Consider the following 19,400-nt stretch of genomic DNA (forward strand, 5'->3'; position numbering starts at 1 on the left):
CCCGTTTTTACAATCACTTGTTGCTTTTCTTTTGTTATGAGCCCTGTTTGTAACTTTAACTCTTTAGAAGCATCCTCCACTTCCGTGCTGGCTGGGTGCAACACCATGGTTTCTGAGTTCCAATTTATGTTGCTGGATTTGGCACTTTGAAGCACAGCAATGTCCTGACACTGAAGAATAATCATTGTGCCAGTTTTCAACGTGCCTTACAGTGAAGCAAACACTAAATTCTAATGCAAGGTATAGCCTGGGCACTGTAGGATCAACATGAGGAATAAACAGTCTCCATATCTGTACTCTTGGGGAGAACACTCAAATACAAATACCTACACTTGCATAACTTTCCTGCCTTTAAGACTGCCACCTCTGTGAGAGTTAAATAGCTGAGTGCAGTCTAGAGAGCAAGTTCATATTCTGCAGAGGTCTGCTTTGGTTCCTATCTGCTTCTGTATCACAACTAAATTCTTAACCTCTTGCATTACCTATGCAATTTTCAGTCTCTGATGATATTCTACTTATTTTACTTTTGGAAACATTTGGTCTATATGGAATTGTTATTTTGTTATTGGTATCTTTTTCAGTAAAGCACATTAAGAATGATCTTCAGGGCAAAAAGGGAGAATGCCATGAGTACATAAGAGCTGTAAGTCTCTGAACAAAAAAGAACTGTATGAAACCTGCTTTACAAAGGGATCATGTACAAATTACCAAAGCAAGATCATGTTACTTTGATCAGCTTAATACTTTTTTTTTTTTTTTTTAACCAAATATAGCATTCTAACATTTCTGGACTGCCTTGAAGCCATTGATATTGGGCTCCAAAAAGTAAAACTGAAAAGGCTATGAATTAACAGCAAAGTACAGGGGAGGGGAGTGCTGCATAAAAAAGAGCTGTGGGAGGAAGGAGCAATGTTGAGTCCTGAGACTTCTTAATTATTATTATTAGTAATTATTATTATTATTATTTCATTTTTTATTACTTAGGAAGGAAAAAAGTAACATTCTGGATCTGTGCCCAAAAGTGGCTCTGTTCTGCAGTCAGTGAATGACTTCCCAAGATTGCATTAGGGAGTAAGTGAATTCATTTTTAATGTGGAAGCATAAAATGTGAATTTTACTAATTAAAAGTGAATGTCTGGGTTGTGTGAAAAAGTGAAATCAGCTGACTGCTGGTGACAGTCGTAAACCATGACCCTGCAAATGCAGTTCTGTGACACGTCACCAGAGGGATTCCTAATAAAAAGGGAGAAACATGAACAGCATTTGCTCAAGCACCAGCACTCTTAAAAACCAAACAGCTTCAGTGTCCTGGTGGATGCATGGACTACAAACAGTATTGAATAATCTTTACCAAATAAATAAAGCCTAGCTGAGTTAAGGAACAACTAAAATATGGCACCCGCAAGTAAGTATGCTACACAACTGAGCTGGACAGAAGTGTCGTGGTTCTGGTCATTGAGAAGTATACAGAGTGAACACTTCTTCCACTGTTGTGACTGTAGAAATGGCTGAAGAACTTATAAGAGCATTTAATAAAATAAAAATCCAATTGAAATTGATACATTAACTCCAAAGATTTAACTTCCTTTATTCGTCTGCACAACAGAGGCGAGGCAATCCCAGTAACGGGGTTGCACTGAATTCTCTTAATTTCTACAAAGTAAAGAATTGCAATGCTATGTAACAATCATCAAGTTAAAATAAAAATAAAAATTCACCAAACAAGGCAATTCATTAAGAAAAAAAGAAATAACCATACACACGATAACACAAAACTGGAAAAATTACTTCAGGTTACTGCTCGTCCCTATCTCACTCTCAGTGAAATACAGAACAGTCATACAAACCCTACTTCACCCGTGTGGCTGATGTTTCTTTAGGTCATGATTTGTTGGACTTATTTGTGCCTCAGACAAAGCTTTATTACTCTATATGAAAAAGGAAGACTCACACACCCATCTTAATACTGTAGGAAAGCATACGTGTAAGAATCAACGAAATAATAAATCTGTGCCAGAGCTGTAGCTCTGCTTCCCCTGACGTTCTACTACTGACAGGCCTGCGAGCAGTCCCTGCAGGACCTTCCCCAGGTGTCACCACCTCCCTTCTGTGCACTGCCTGATGGGGAAGTGCCACCACACTGACCCTGATGACCTGATCTACAAATGGGGCCTCGATAGGCCTAAACAATTTTTTGGTGCTACAGAGAAGCATTTCCTGTTTTTCATTGTGCTCCTCCCTGCACCAGTGTAAATCATGTACCTGTCTGCTGAAGGCAGCAAGTTTACTTCAGTGTAAATGCAATAGCAGTATGGAAGCAGCATCTGCAATCCTGCACAGGAATGGCAAACTTGGACCTTAATGCTATGGCTTTCTAAGAGGCCCTGTCGCCTTCAGATAATTTTGTCTAGGAAAATACTTAAAAAAAATCCAGATTATATTCTTCTAAAATGATATCCTACAGATTTTCAACTTCTCTGTGTAACTTTGAATGCTTATCAAATGTTGCTAAAACATTGCATTCAACTTAAAATATAATTTTAGCAAAAATTTTCATATCTATGAGGGGAAAATTCTGACTTCATCAGAACACTAGGATATACAATTAAATAGCAGTTATGGATTGCATAGTCTGTTTTATTTATTTATTTTTTTTTTTATAAGAACCCTCTTAGAAAAAGGGATTGTGGATGGATATCTGCAGTCTGTCCATGCTTCCTGCAGCTAGTTTCATCATGTAGTCTATGAAGGGAATTCTCTACAAGTCACTGGTGAGCTAATGACTGAACTTTACAGTACTTATCATCTACACCATTAGCAAGTCTTGCCCCTTTACTATCCTAATAAAAATTAACTGAAGTGTTCAAGCCCACAAGTTTCTAAATTACAGTTCACATCAAACTTCAAAATAAATACAATTTAATACAAAACATTAAAAAAAAAAAACAAAAAGCTTTACTTGCAAGAACTTACACTTGGTCTCAAAGGTAGTCCATCCTATCCTACAGTACCCATTATGTACACACTGGATTTATGGGGACATGTGAGAAACAGTTGAACTTAACTTAGAATTGTAATGATGTGGTCTACTGTTTAGCAAGTTACCCATTTTAGAGCCTTGTGAGTCTAGCTTCAAATGACTTAAATGTGATTTCTTTAAATTTGGTTACAAATACTGGAAAAAGAAAATAATCTCTCAAAAAAGTGCTGAGTTCCTCTTGTTCTCATCAAAACTAACACAAAAAAAAAAAAAATAAAAAATCAGGACACATAGGAGAGTCTCATAATTTTGCAGATCACACCTACAAACAGCCTAAGAGACTGCAATCATGAAAAGAATGTTTTCCAGAAGCAAGTTAAAACAGCTGTGACAGGATGGGTTTCCACTACCGTCCTCTGTCAAGTCTCTTTAAATGATGGCATCGTGTTCATCACTGTAATAGAAACACAGTAATTAATGTTCTGCAGTACAATCATCAATCAGTACAAGAAACTGACACCTAGTTGCTGCTAAGAAGGCTATTCTGTGAACAAAGGCCATCTTAATGAGAAGGGCCAAGCACTTGTTAGTCCTGGCGCTGCAGGCCTCTCTGTGCCTGGGGACATCGCCTCAGTTAAAAGAAGCTGCTTCAAATGAGATGGGTGATACTGGATAGGAAAAGCAACCTAGTTTTAAGAATTCCCAATGCTTAAACTAAGACTGGGACAAGGATGCAAGCTTGGAAGAAAACTGAGAAAAGTTGGGTATAAATGGCAAATAAGTTCTGCAAGTCAATAGTAAAGTAAAAAGCAATTCATTTTCCTTAATCATTACATGCCAATAAGGTTCCATCAAAATTTTAGCATTCATTACAAACAGTTGAGACAGATACAGTGTGAACTCAGAATTATAAATGTGCTTTGTTCTCAGAAGCAAATGCTTCTGAGGAGAGAGGAAAAGAGAAGTTCGACAAGGACAAACCAAGCCCAAGACAAGATGGCCCCCAAACCTATTTCAGAAAAGAGAGTTGTCTGGAAGAGGCTGTTGACATACTCTTTACTTTGTCCACCTGGGAAAATACCTAGAGAAAATGTTTAAATGTGTGGTTTTCCACTTGCAATCTGTATGCTGTCTGAAGCTCACAGAAAACCTTAAGGATCTTGAAAAGAAACTCAAGAAAAGAAAGCGTACTGTCAGCATGTTTGTAACTGCTGTGTAGGACCTACGCTCCACAGCATGCTGCAGCTCACAGAAGGCTCAAAGTCGCTGGTGTACACAAAACAAACAAGTGACTGTGGGTGGGAGCCAAACGATACCTTTTCACATGTACTTTTCTATGGAACACTCTTAGCTGCCCTCAATAGCTGAATACAAACAAATGTGGGCAGGCTGATTCATCTAGCAGATTTTAAGTGTGTACTTTAGGGTGGTAGAAATGATATAACCAGTTTAGGTGCAGATGTCTGTATTCTGTTAAATGAATTCTACCTGATTTTACAAACTTGCCTAGACTACTTGAAGAATATTCAGTGCATACAATTTTATGGAACAAAATAACAAAACAAATGTTAGAAATCAACCAGCTGCCTTGTTCACGCTGGCAACGATCAAACACTGAGCCTTAAAAATGTGAATAATGGCTCTGTTGCCAGTTGCATGCTTTCTGTGAAAACAAATGAACTGTTTCAATGTGGTGGCTAGGGAGAGTGGAATATGACATGTCTGGCTTTGAAACTGGCTGCTCAAACTAAACTTGAAGGTACGTAAGAGGTGATATGAAAGAGAGACGGTAAAAGGGTTCCAATAAAATGTCATCTAAATAACAGGAACAATACGCTGGGGGATGGAGTGAGGGTAAAGAATGAACAGACAAATGAGTCTAGGAAAAAGTATCAGAAGAATCAGATGCCTACCAAATATACTGAACATCTCACAAATACTGCTGTGAACAATCAGTGCATAAGGGGCATAGAAGATGGCAGAAATATTTACAGTGCTAGCAAATTAGGATGAAAGTATGCATACATACATAAGAAATACTTCTGGCACCAAGCTATTTAAGCAAATACCAGCCACGAAAAAATCCAGTATGTAACACACAGAGCAGAGCAAAGGTGTAAAGGGCACCCCAGCTGTGGAACAATTATTTTATAAAGTTGTTGTACAGAAGAAACCGTCATCCATGAGACTCAGTCACAGCTGGCATGGATGGAGGTTGAGTCTTGGTATGGTATGGTGACGGAAGGAAAACTGAACAAACTAGAAAATGAAGAAAGTACACAAGTAATAACCACAGTGACTTAATTTGAAATAGTTGACAGACAAGGGTCTCCTAAAAATAGTAATTATATACTAGATCACAGGAAAAAAAAATTAAAACACACAAAAGAGAGGCATAAGAATAATGAGGAGACACTAAAGGGATGAAATACAGTATCATAGTTAAATCTCTTAAACACAAATAAATTTACATCACAATAATATCCTTATTCTACTTATTCCCCTTGAGAAAGTCAGATGAATTGTCTAGGGATAATGCCTCTGAAACTTACATGGTTCTGTACTGAATGCCTCTTCTTGAGTGGTACGTTTTGCACCCAATGTAGAGAATAACTAGGACGCAGAGTGTCAGCACAATGCCACCTACAAAACTGCCCACGTCAAATCTGGAGGCTCTGGCTATGACAGTCTCAGATTTTGATGTGGCTGAAAGAAGAAAACAATAGACAGTTTTTACAAGATTTGTTTCAAGGGACTCCTTTGTATCCTGCACTCCCCAGATGACTCACATTTAAAGACAACTGGACAAATTTTACATAGATCAACTGGCAAGATAACAGCCAAGCACACAAACATTTTTTAAAGTTCCACAGTGTGGTGTGGGAGCAGCTGATCTATCTGCTCACTCTCTCTGAAAGACTGTGATTGCCACTTCTCCTTTTCACCTTCCTCTTTCCCTTGCTTTCCTCCACTCTCTCCTTGTTCCACATCTGCTGCCCCTCTTACACCAGGTCCCATGTTTTTCAGATCCTCCATTTTAATTTAATAAGCTTGGCCTGAAATTACCTAGCCTAAAAGGAAGCTGCTTTGACTCAGAACACAGTGGGTCAGCCTACACAGGGTTCAACAACCACCATGTCAGCCAGGACAGTTAAGTGACGGGAGTAAAGTACTTTTGGTGGCTATTAGTTGCTGGCTGCTCTACTCTCATAGGCACACTGCCTCAATCTGCAGCTAATAGCAACTAGACTGAGCTCAGCTCCACAGCCCAACACAAGTGTCCCCCAAAGATCAAATACTGACATAGATAAATACTGACTTCAGATAAAGAAGTTTCCGTGTGAAAACTGGTTTCATCTGCCATAAGATGATCCAGTTTGTGCCTGTTTGTATTTGCCACACGGCGAGTTACTTAACCAAATAAAAGTTCTGCTGACCTACCCAATAAGGTTTTACTTGCAAGGAAAAACCGATTTCTACAGTTACTGTTTTTGTACTCAAGAGTACTGTCAAAGTGTACCTGGCAACTTTTACATGAAGCGTGAACCATCCATAGTCATAACCCATTCTCCATTAAGAAGAAAAGTAACTACATTGCCACAAATAGGGCAAACAGAACTCAGCCTTGCTACCAAGCCAGCCACTTTTACAGCCACAGGTCAGCTGAGACAGAGGAAGTAGTAAAGATGTGTTCATATATACTGTAGAAGGGGGAATGGAAGAAGTACTGAAGTGGTACTCAAAAGCCTACTGCCAGCTCTTAATGAACAGGCTTTCTCCTACCATCATTAATCTCCTTGCTGGTGGCTGCCAGTTCACACTACTTGCATTTGTATTTTTTTCTTAAATGTTTCAGGTCACTCAGGTTAAGTGAAGCCTTATTAAGCATGTGGAGCACTTAGAAGAACGTTACTGTGGCCAACTAAGACACTTGCTCTAGCTTTTCAGTATGCAGATATATTCCCTTTACTGCACCTACTGTAAAATGAGACTATCAACTAGAATTGTACAACGTGTCAACATGTGGAAGTGTGAACCTACCTGTAACGGACGTGAAAGAAGTCTTAGAAGTGGTCACTGTAACATTCGCTTGTGATGATGTGACTGATGAAGCTGTAGTTGATCTTGTCTGGTTGGCTTCAGCAGGCTGAACAGGAACGGTGACACACGCAGCGGTGCTGGTGGGACGGCTGGCACTGGTGGGATGGCTGGCACTGATGGGCGTACCTGGGAAATTTTTCATTTGACATCGTTCAGAAAAACAGATAAAATTAATCAATGGCATACTCACCGACTAACATAACGTCTGTCATACCCACACAGAATGAAAGAATAACAATGAAAAAAAAAATTGCATGGACACCTAGGTTTGCACACAAACCCTTCCCCTGCTCTCTTCCTTTGGAAAGGCCTAACTCCCATTTCTAGGGCTCAAGATCAGGAGAAGCGTTAAGGAAAGGCCTTCGATAAAACCTGGATCATATCCAGTAATTTTTAAAAGTATGAAGTCTTTTGGTAACACTATCCAGGTCCATAGAATAACTCCTGACTTAGAATATTTTAGTAGTGATTTAATTTTACTTGATTTAATTTACCTTTGAACAACAGCGATTTTATTAAGGTTGTGTGTATTTAAACGTATTATACATTAAACTCAAGCGTCACCATTTTTTCCACACACGGTGAAAAGTTAATGGAATGCAGCCTGCTATCTTGTAGCATTTATTTTGTAGCAGGCTACTGCCGAGGTTAAAGCAGAGGACTGGAATGTTGTTTCACAAGTTCAGTTGATATCTAACATCTTTAACTTTTATTCTGCTTTTACCTAACACTCCCTCTTGCCTCTCCACTGAAAGCAACAAACTATTCAGAATAGAAGTACCATGAGACAAAATGCAAGAGCAACAATAGAGGAGATTGACATTTATAGCAAATAGCGTTAATAGAAGGCAGCCACCTAGAATAATCATAAGAAAATTATCTATTTTTTTAAGGAGCTAATGAGAAACATGAGCTTTTTATGGAATTGAAACCTCTCTAAGCAGATAATATGAGGCAAACAGCTTTTACACATGACGTAATTTCATGGTGAAAAAGCTCCCTTTGCACTCTGTACTGCTGTGTTATTTCTATAGTCTCATACAATCTGGATTCATTTTAAACACCATCAAAGCTTGTCATTATGCAAATTCAAACATCCAAGTGCACTTGTGTTTTCTAAATCTAAAAACTTAGAGCACTTGCATAAAGGATAGTTTTCATCTCAGTTCCACAGCAAACCTGATACTCAGTTTCAGTTCTTTTTGTACAACATCAGAAATGCTTCCAAAGAATGCTCTTCCTGTAAATGTGGTCTAAAATGCAGGAAGCCTCGCACAAAACATTGTCCTTGTTAAGGCTTTGGTTTCACTGCTTCCAATACAGCCATAGATGCCAAAAACATAAAAAAGCAAACACTGAGACAACGTAAGTGTTCAGAAAGAGGAGGCCTATGAGCCACTTTTCTGGGTCACTTAACATTAAAACTACTGAAACAGCCCAATACCCTCCCCCTCAGTAAATACGATTTATCTTCCTCTTTGCTGCTATCCTTGTACTTTGCTCTAGGTGACACCATGAAATTGGTTGACCATTCATTGGATGGGACAGATGGAGGACCACACTGTGCTTACCTTGTTACAATTAGGAAATTCAGTTCCTCTATGAAGCATGTGTAAGACACATCGGATAAAGTTCAGAGCACATTTTAATACTGGCAGGCAAACTCCCCAAATATACAACCATTCATAAATATCAAATAGCTCTTCGTTATAGGAAATAGAAATCTATTTGGAAACCATCAACAGTCATGAGATGAAATCACACCCAGCAACTACATTCTTTATGTAAAAAAGACATCAAGCAGAAGAAAAGGCAAATCTGAATGCAATTGCCAACCAACCACAGGTGGCATTTTAGTTTGTTGGGATTTTTAAAAATTAATTATTATTTTTATTATTTTGCTGTGTTTTTTGAACCACCATCACAGAGTGTCAAAGTGGCCCATGTTTCTGAGCACTACAGAGGTTGATGGGTCCAGGTGTATCATTATTAGACTATACAGTACAAAGATGGTATTTGCTCTGTGGGTATTAATAACACTTAAGAAAACATAGTCAGCAAAAAAAAAAAAAAAAAACCAACCAAGCATCCAAGCAGCTATCATGAGGAATTTCAGCAAATTTGCACATTACTTTCTCCCCGTCACTTTCTTATAAAGAAGAAAAAAAGGATCACTAATAAGAATATAACACTTGGTAATACAACATGTGTTAAAAGAAAAATCTGGTTATCTTCTACAGACTTATCTTCTGTGATATATTTAGTGCCAGTCATTTCAGAACATCAGTGGGAGGTTTTCAGAGGCATGTAGGAAATTTGGGAAGCTGACGTGAATTGGGCTCCAATCTGTTCTTCTTTCTCTTTGAAAACTTACTCATACTATTTTACCAACAGAGTTAAGATGAAAGAACATTTGCTAGAAACATCTGTCCTTTTATCTTTTATTTCCCTAATTACTTTTCCCCAAAAGACCAGCTGTACTTCATTGAACATCATGCTAAACACACCCAGGCTGCGTAAGTTATTTTTCCTACCTACAAAGGATGCACACCAGGAGCACAGTTCAGGCTTATGACAACTTTTAAGTGACAGTTATCTTGTTTTGTAAAGTACCTTACCTATCTTCTATCTGCTTGAGCTACATATACAGTGTAATGATGGCTCTTAGCACCATGCAATACTCTTTGTGTAACTAACCTCCCAAACTGCATAAGCACTGTGCTAGCATACAAGTAATTATTACTGAATGTCTTCACAAAATAAACACTCTTCTTTTCACAGAATATGATCTTCCTATGGAATAAGATTTTCATTCTTGCCATGAAAAGCAGAGACTAAGCAAAATTAACTAGCTATATGCATCCAGTAATAAACCTGGTACTCTTCATTCAAAAGAGGTTATTAAAATGGATGTGGACTATCTTAGTGTCTATGAAGTTTCTAACAATGAAAAGAAAAAGCCCCTCCCCCCCCCAAAAAAAAAGAAGGAGGTGAACTGTAAATTGGGTGAAGCAAGGCACAGCTCTCTGTGAGGTTGGTAGTGTACAGGCTCAAGCTGCTTTTTACAGCACAACTCAGACCTCTGCCAGAAGCCCGACGTCAGGGCTGGGGCGCAGGGTTAATTAAGCACCTGTGTTTTACAGTGGCTCTGCACATGACAAAGACTTTAAGGCAACAAGGGGATTACCAGAACCTCTCCACTTTCTGAGTAAGGCATGCCTAAACTGGTATATACTGCAGGCAATGGAATGAGAAACTGCACCACTTCCTTGCTATACAAAAGCATTTACAAAGTTTTTTTTGTTCTCCACTGATGAATGTTTTAATGGAACTGCAAGCAAATCAGGGTAGCTCAGGTTATCTGCATGTGGCAGTGAGTTGTACTGGAAATGCAATGACTTACCAGGGACTTAGGATCATCATAAAATTGCACAAATGCACAAAGTATCTTACGGTCGGCACAGCATTTCTGCCCTGCTTTCACAGGGTTTTTGGCATGAAGGGGACCCAATTCATAGAACCTTTTCTTCTCTCAAAAACAATCTTTTATCTGTGCATCACAGACTGAATGACTGCATGACATTAATTCTTACTCAGCCTCTGCTGATGTGGTTAAATATGCCTGCACAAACTCTTCCAGAAAATCATTTTCTTAAAATTTTCCTTTTTCTTTTTCTTTTTTTTAAATAATAAGCCTACATTAACATAGCCAAGGGTTGGGGAGCTGCTAATCCAAGCAGATAACCTGCACGTTTGTGTCTCAGGTCAAAAACCTGCTTTCAAACTCTACCAGCTGATGTGATAAAGACATTTCTTCTTTCAATAAAGGTGTGTTTTGTAAACACATTACTTATGTTGAAGCATCACAGCTGCAACAGTACTGCCTCGAGAAGTCATTTTTACCTGTAGTTTTTTTGTGAAGGTGTGAAGGTAAGATACTCAATGCAAAAATAACCATGACAGATTGTCCCAGATCTGCTGTTCATGTCTCCTTTGAACTGCAATGTTTTGGGCTAAGAGATCTAGAAAGACTAATTTCTGTTGGGTAAGGTGCCATGAATTTCACCTAAAAGGAAACAGTCTTATTCTTGAAACACAAGCCTCAGTGCTTTCATTATACTCTACACCTATTTACTGTGAAACATGATTAAACAGACATGCAGTGTTTACACAACAACATATTCAGCTGTATTCCATGAAAATGGAAGAAGAGAGAAAGAATCAACATTGATGACGGCCCCACTTCTTTTGAATTATTTCCTGAAGCTTTATGTTTTGTTTCCTGTTCTTCTACGGCACTCCAGGGCACCTCTTAGCATTATTTTATGTTGCATCTCTATCTCCTAAAAGGATAAAGCCTTTCTCAAATAACCATATCTCATAGATATTTCTTCAGAATTTGGTATGGTTTAGGGGTAGTTATGGTCCTAGAAGCTAGCTCCAAAATAACATACGTTATTTGATGAACATACGTACCTGCTGCAGACTGCGTGGATGGCACAGCAGAGGAATTGGATAAAGTGCTGTTTTCTTCAAGAAAAAAGAAGAAAACAAGAAAACAAATATTCATTTCCACTTCAACTTACTATAAAGTACCAACAGCAAAATACTCCATGTTTGCAGGCTCCAAGTGGGAATAAAGCAGAAAGCATTCCACCTCAATCCACATGGTTTTATCCTGCAAAATGCTTACAGACTTCAGTATCAACCCTGTTCTCACTGACTCTTGACCTACTCAAGCATTATGTTTTTTCCAGTTTTTATTCCTCCATTTCAGTTTCATTTCCTGTCTCTCAGTCTCTTCTTTCATTTTGCAGCATCTCAATTACACACTGGGCTCGTTTTGGTAACATTTCATAGTTGTGACGCGGGGATAGAAGCAGCTTTATGTTGGCTCATGCTGTCTCTACACAATAAGGCTCCTGTGAACACACCTATTTCCAAAGACTGTTCATATTTTTGTCCTTCTTTCCTTTCTCTCACCTCTAATTTTCCAATTTTTTTTTCTTTTTTCTTTTCTTTCCTACTCATGCTACTTTTGTGTCTCAGTGTCCTCTCTGCTGTAATCCTCTTCCACATTTCTTAAAGGCCAACAGTCTTTTCTGCCTAGTGATGACCTGGGTTGATCTGAAACTCCCACTCCTGCAACAGCCATCTCTCCCTCCAGTTCTGCACTGGAGATGCACAGGATCATTCTTTTCTTGTTTTTCTTTTTGTTTTTTTTTTGAGGTCTAATTATTGCCAACTAGCTCCAGCGTTGAGCACTAAACTCACAATTTTTATACTGATAGCAGAGATATCAAGTTACAGATGTAATTGACTTTGAGAAACAATCTATGATTCTACAATTACAAATATGTTCTTCCTCAGATACTTTGCTTTTTCTATCAGTATAAGCCACAGACACACCTAGGGCTAAACCTTTCCCACACTGGCCCAGTGCTGTAGCTATGCAGCTCTGGTCTTTCCAAGGTTTTGAGCTCTGCAACCTCAGGAACACATCTGGACGTGGACTGCATGCTCATACAGGTGAAAGGAAGCCACACACACCGAATTTGGGTGCGAGTCACTGATGCAATCAGTACAATAACAAAGTGAGTCATTGAGTTATTTGTCTATTGTCATTGGCTATTCATCCCATTTCTTGCCCAACAGAAAATGAGATGAGCAAAGGGATACAGAGTAGAAGTGACTCAGGGAAAATCCGTTCTGCATGGGTGGCTTAAACGCCATGCATTGCTTAAAGGCGTGCACCTTAATGCAGTCAAGAGAGATCACACTGAAACAAACACGTGCTTTAACAACAAGCTCAAGCACAAGAGATCTGGAATCAGTTTTGATATGAAGAATATTCAAATGCACAAGTGCCTTGCCTTTCCCTCAGCAGCACTGAAATAACAGCCCAACAGACTTTCTACTTGCTTCTCTTTTTAACTGTAAATTGATGCTGGCAGATATTTCTAGTTCTACACATAAAGCTTTCTCATTTTGTTCCACCTCTCTGGCAAGGAGTAACATCCTGTTGCTCCAGGGTATCTAAGGGCATAAGAACCGATGGTTTATGCTGTCATCAGTTTCTCCTAAATATCTTTAGTTGTCAGCAAATCAGTGTGACAATCAGAGTACCTCCATCTTGCCTTACAGCTGTTCATGAACCATTAAAAGCTAAACCATTACTGGGCAGTTCAAGCCATGCAGTAATACGCATTACTGTTCTCAACACTACTGAAACACAGAAAAAGAAGTGCCAGAGTATTACCTTGCATTACATGTGGTGAAGTCGCATTAGAGCTTGTGTTGGTGATGTTCACCTCTGCAAAGGCATTTCCAACTTAAAAAAAAAAAAAAAAAGACAATTTAGTTTAGATATTTTAATTCCAGGAAGAGAAAAAAAACAGTTGGTATAGCAACTGCCACTTTGAGCACCTACATGACTAAGGAACTGCACGCAGGAATTAGGTAATGATGCTATACAAGCATGGTACCACAACAGCCTGCTCTCAGCACATCACAAATGACAACGGTCACACTATTCAACCATCACATGTACTGGAACTCCTTCCCATCCCCCATTTTATCTTCCCCATCAACACAAAGTTCTCTTCTTCCTTCAGATGTAAGGAGAATGAAAGAAGTAAGAGGAAAAAGTCAGCCTCCTTCCTTCAGTAATTATATATGATTCACAATATCAATGGCAGAAAGGAGAGAATGTCTCATGTGAATCTTTTCCTATAGGGCCTTTGCAGGCGGAGGAGCACTTGCTCCATCCCTACATAGATATCATACTGGTAAGAGTAATAGAGACCTGATGAGTCCGTCCTCAGGCCTGGTTCTGCACAGCAGCAGTAAGATGTAAACACACACCATGCAGAATGCAAAGCCTGGCACTCACACACCTGCAAGACGATCAGTTGTGGATCCTACCTTTGTCCAGCACTGTTTAGTTCTGATAACTCACCACAACATTCTGTTAAAGGAAAGCAAGTAACCTGAACTAAATATCTCAGAAATAAGGCATTTTCTCAGTAGTAGAAAGAGCTCAGACTGATAAAGCTTGTAAATACAAATGAGAACATGCAATGTCCTTCCCTGCTCAGTCAGCAGAATGGGCTCCCTGGAGGATGACATGGAAGTTGGAGAGGATCAAGATCTCACCCAGCTTCAAAGATATACTTATTATTATGTATTTTAAACCAAAACTGCTAAGTTCCTTAATTTGGTTTAATTTGCAGCTGCTCCGGGAGACAAAGACATCCTAATAAGGGGTAGTGTAAAGGGTATGCCATGTTGGAACATGTGGAACGTGAATAGGACAGGTGAGAATGAGAGAATCTGAAACCACCACCATTCCCAAACTGTTCTCCATCCCCAAACAGTGGGTTTAGTATCCAAGATGCGTACATCAGTCACCGGGGAAACCAGGAGGCTTTAGCCAGGGAAACTGTAAGGACATCCTAGGTCACAGCAACAGGAGAAGCATTACACCCTTCTGCATAGATGTGGCAGCAAGGAAGCTCTGTGCATGAGCAGATATGGCTCTTGAGGCCACAGGATGAGCTGAAATGTTGGGGTGTGAAATCCTGGGAGGAGAAAATCTGATGTTGTTTGCTCACGCTGTGATTCAGAGGAGAAAAAAGATCTTTGTGTTCATTCTTCACGATGCACTGAATCAAGGAAATGCCTGATTCCAACAATGCACCAAAACTTCAGATACCACAAAAGGACAGAGAAAGGGGACAAGCAGGTTTTTCATCATACAGCTCCATGCGTTCCTCTCTTCAAGGTCAAGCAGAGGTGCAGCTACAAACAGCAGTGCCTGTGGCGGGCTGGGGTGCACTGCAGGCAGGCGTGCTTCCTGCCAGATGCCACAGCACAGCTGGTTGCAGCAAGCACTTTCAGGGCCTCTCTGTAGTTTTGGTGGTCTGATGCATATAAAGTTGTAAGCCTGAGACAATCTGGACACACAAACTTCCAGAAGAGCAGAACCAATCCAGTTCCTCCAGCTTTGGCTGGAAGGTAGCTTCCAGGAGCAGTGTTCAAATACAGAAATAGATGTGAGAGCTGAAAATAAACAGGATGTAATTCTAAATTGACATAATTTCACTGTATCCGGTAAAAACCAACACGGTGGGTAATTCCCACAAGCTCTTAATGTTAGAAATGTGCAGTCTCCAACTGAGGCACACGCTGAATTGCAGCTCCCTGCAGGTGCAGTCTGGCAGGAGACCCATGCACCAACAGTGGCACAACTCAGGCAGTTCCCAGCATGAGATGGGGTGGTCTGCTCACTCCCACACTTATGAGGAAGATAAGCACATCTCTGAGCATTCTCAGGCTTTATACCCTGGCTTAACTAAACCCAGTGCTCCAGAAAGATGTTGGAATAGGACTCATGTTTTATTCTAAGCACAGCTTTACATATTCACTTTGTGGACATTTCAAAAGTCATCCAAACTGTGCCTGGGAACCTTTCCTTTTCAAGTTTGATGCAAAGCAGGTTAAGGAGGTAGGTTTATCTCCAAGCCATTCTGCTTCTGTTAGTTTAAATATAACAACAACAAAGTAGGGAGGCACTGACAGCGCACAGCTTGCTGCGAAGATCTGTGCTGGCACAGCGGCCTTTGATCAATCCAAACATGTTCGAGTCACAGTGCTGGAGTGCTAACAGCAGCAACAGGAACACCACCACCCCCAGCATGCTCCAACTTCCAGTGGGAACAGATGAAACTCAAATTCTGGAGATTAAAACACAAGCTACCCAGTGGCCCTAAATCCATTGCAACAGGCAATCTGTAAATCTGACAAACTGTAAATCCCAAGACTTGCTATCTGAACGCTCCATTCTTCTTTTTCCCTTGACTCAAAAAGGGATTTTGATACTGATTTTTCAAGCCGTCTTGAGCTAACAGAAGGTTGTTGCATGAGCCCGGCACAGAGATCACACAGGATTACCTCTGCAGCAATTTGGAAAGGTTGCCATGCCTCAGCATTGTGAAATCCATCTCACAGTCTTGCAAAAGAAACCATTACGCAGATGCTTATGGAAACAGCAGGGATCAAACTGATACTGAGCTTCAGTCAGTTTGAGACTGAAACACAGCTACACCTTTTGCTGCCATGCAAGGATTTAAATGAAGTACAGAAACATACCACATCCAAAAGACCACACTCATTGTCAGGCCTGGAGACACTGCTGCTGCTTTTTCCTGGTCTCATGAGCAGCTCAGTGCAGGTGGGCCCACCAGAGATGCTGTAGCTGTCTTTTGAATGAGCTGGATGGGGTGGGCTGCCTTGTGTCTCCTCACTGAGATCACAGAACAACAGAGTGGTTTGAGCTGGAAGGGACCTTAAACATCACTCAGTTCCAACCCCTGCCATGGGCTGATTGCTCCCCCCACCAGTCTGCCCAGGGCCCATCCAGCCTGCTCTTCAGCACCTCCAGGAATGGGGCACTACAGCTCTTTGGGCAGCTGTGCCAGGGCCGCACCTCCGAGTAAAGAATTTCCTCATAACATCTAACCTTAACCTTCCTTTTAAGTTTAAGCCATTCCCTGTTGCCCCACCACTACTAGACTGTGTAAAAAGTCAGTTTCCTCCTGCTTCTAAGTATGTCTTCAGTACTTGAAAGGAAGATGTTGTGGATCCAGCTGGATTTTACAGAAGAGTGGGTTCTTGGATTTTTGTAGATCATAATATTTTGCTAAATGTTTCTTCCACTTACCTGACACAGAAACAAACTTTCTAGCAGAGTAAAAAGAACAGCATCACATGGAAATAACCAGTTGGCCCTAAAATCTTAACAGGAATGAGCGCAAACCTGCTGCCACTTTCATGTTTTGTAACCCATACTATTTGTTGAGTTTCTCACTTTCTCATGCAGCACTCCTCGCAAAGCACAGTAATGCTGCTGAAAGAAACGCAAACTTCAGTTTCTGAATAAGCGGAGGCCGACCCAAATGCAGCTGTGTTCTAAGCAGGCACATCCAAACACACCGAAACCCAGGAACTTCTCCGGGGTGCACTGAGGTGAGCATCAAAAGGGCATGGTTTTTGTGAGCAGGTTATAACGGAGATCACATAACCAAGTGTGATGGAAGGAGCACATCCAAATGCCTCATGGTGGTGAGCCGGGCCTTGCCCTGGGAGCAGCCACAGCACACAAGGGCAGAACCACGCAGCCAAAGGCAGCCGAGGCCCACCTGTACAGGGGCAGGTGGCAGCCTGGCACAGCACAGCGATGCCAGCATCCCAGCAGGGCGGTACGCACTTTGCAAATACATTTTTTAAAATCTTTTTTAAAAAGCTTTTTTATATATATATATATATATATATATATATATATATATACACACATTATTTTTAGTGCAATAACGTTCTTTCGTTCAAGTTAATCTTGGTACTTTTTTTTTTTTTCCCCTGCATCTTTACTTTAGAAAGCTGTGACGTACAGCATGGGGCATTTCAGCCTTCGAAAGAGCAGCACAGGCAGCTCAGATTTCTGCATCTCGCCTTTTATCTGAGCGCACTTCATTTATCGCCTGAACGTGGTCGTCTGCCACCCGAACCGGGCTCGAGAAATTGGGTCAGTCCCGGAGCGGACGCGCCGCCGTAGCGCAGGGCAACACACACAGCGCACCGCCCGCCCCGACGGCGGAGCTGGAAAGCAGCGGGACCCGCCGGCCGCCAGGACAGCGCCCGAGGGCGGGCAGCACAGCCCGCGCAGCAATACGGAACGCAGCGCCGCGAGCCACGCGGGCGGGAACCGAACGGAGCCTACCCCAGCACGGCACACACAACTTCCCGGCCGAGGGCCCGCCGCCACCCCGAGCCGAGCCGCAGCCCCCAGCGCTCCCCGCGCCGGGGACGCGGCCACGGGCATCGCCCTGCGGACCGCCCGTCCCACGCTGCCGCTACTCACGGGGGCCGAGCAGGAGCAGCAGCGCGAGCGCCCGCAGCGCGCAGACAGCGCCGGGAGAGAAGAGCCGCATGGCCTCGGAGACAGCCGCGCGGTGCCGGGATGGCTGCGGCACGCCGGGCGCTGCCTGTCCGCGCGGGGCGGGGCGGGGCGGGGCGGGGCCCGAGAGGCGGCCATGGCTGCACGGCCCGCCCGGAGCGGCTCGGCGCAGGCTCGGGGTGGGGCTGAGGCGGCACGCATCGCTGTGCCTCTGCTCGTGCTTCGCGCCGTCGGGATTTAAGGCCGCAGAGGGATCTGAAGTTTTCCCACGTGCTTGGACAAACTTATCCTTCGTTAGCTGTGAAATCAACTATAAGGGCTGTAGAAAACAGTCAAAGGGAACAACCCTTTTCAACACTTTTCAGTTTTCTTGTGTAATTCTAACTTAAAATCGATGTTGGAAACTAAGGAGAGATTTAGATTAGACATCGGGGAAGATTTGCACTCAGGACAGTGAGGCCCCTGGCGCAGCTGCCCAGAGAGCTGTGGTGCCCCATCCCTGGAGGTGCCCAAGGCCAAGCTGGATGGGCCCTGGGCAGCTGAGCTGGTGGGGGGGGCAACCAGCCCATGGCAGGGGTTAGGGCTGGGTGGACTGTTAGGTTCCTTCGAACCCAAACTATTCTGTGATTCTGTGTTCTTACAAATTAAAACAGCTAGAAAGGAAGAAAAAATAATTGCATATGCTGCAACAGACTGCAGTCTAATAAGAAAACATTTTAATGCGTGACTTTGTAAAAGTCACAGTAGGATGTCTAACACAACACCTCCACATCACTGTAACACAGAGATATTTGCATGCTGAGCACAGCATCTAAGGACAAGAGGAAGGGCCTGTCTGGATGATAGACACAGCTGTGAAGCTGAATTTAGGAACTGCTCAAGCCCTGGCTTACCTCCTACGTGACTCCGCTACACACATTTGCTCTGTAAGTCCTGCAGAGTGCTAAACTAAAATTTTGAACAAAGGTTTTGTACTTGGTGGAAATAGATGTCTGTTATACCTATGGGGTTTTCTTATGCCTCTGTTCTTTGCTTCCTATCCAATTCTTCTGAGTAAGGTATGTGAAGACCAACGTGCATTTTTTTCCTGTGAATTTTCTGAATTGATTCCCCAAAGCTTTTTGTTATGACAGCATTAGGAATAATATCTGCAGCTAGCCTTACTCCAATAATGGTAAAAATACATCTGTTGGTAAGCATAAGGGCTTCTAGTTATAAGAGCAAAGCTGCAGTGGGAGTTTTCTATTGAGATAAGTATTTAGAAGGTAAAGTATTAATTATCCAAGTCCTTCAGCTCTTGCACAACTCTAGCAGGCATCAGGCTCAGGACAGACTGGAAACAATTTTGGGACTAGCCTTATTAAC

General features: G+C 41.7%; 1 protein-coding gene across 1 annotated transcript; it reads right to left on the reverse strand.

Moving 5' to 3' along the window:
• Positions 1-3,409: 3,409 nt before the first annotated feature.
• Positions 3,410-18,069, reverse strand: TMEM123 (transmembrane protein 123; the record flags this gene model as incomplete). The annotated part of the gene is made up of 6 exons (XM_079539167.1): positions 3,410-3,434; positions 5,533-5,686; positions 7,022-7,207; positions 11,558-11,611; positions 13,341-13,412; positions 18,000-18,069. The coding sequence occupies 6 exons, from the start codon at positions 18,067-18,069 to the stop codon at positions 3,410-3,412; spliced, it is 561 nt and encodes a 186-aa protein (XP_079395293.1).
• Positions 18,070-19,400: the final 1,331 nt, after the last annotated feature.

Source organism: Tetrao urogallus (genome assembly GCF_951394365.1).
Source record: "Tetrao urogallus genome assembly, chromosome: 1".
NCBI classification, from domain to species: Eukaryota; Metazoa; Chordata; class Aves; order Galliformes; family Phasianidae; genus Tetrao; species Tetrao urogallus.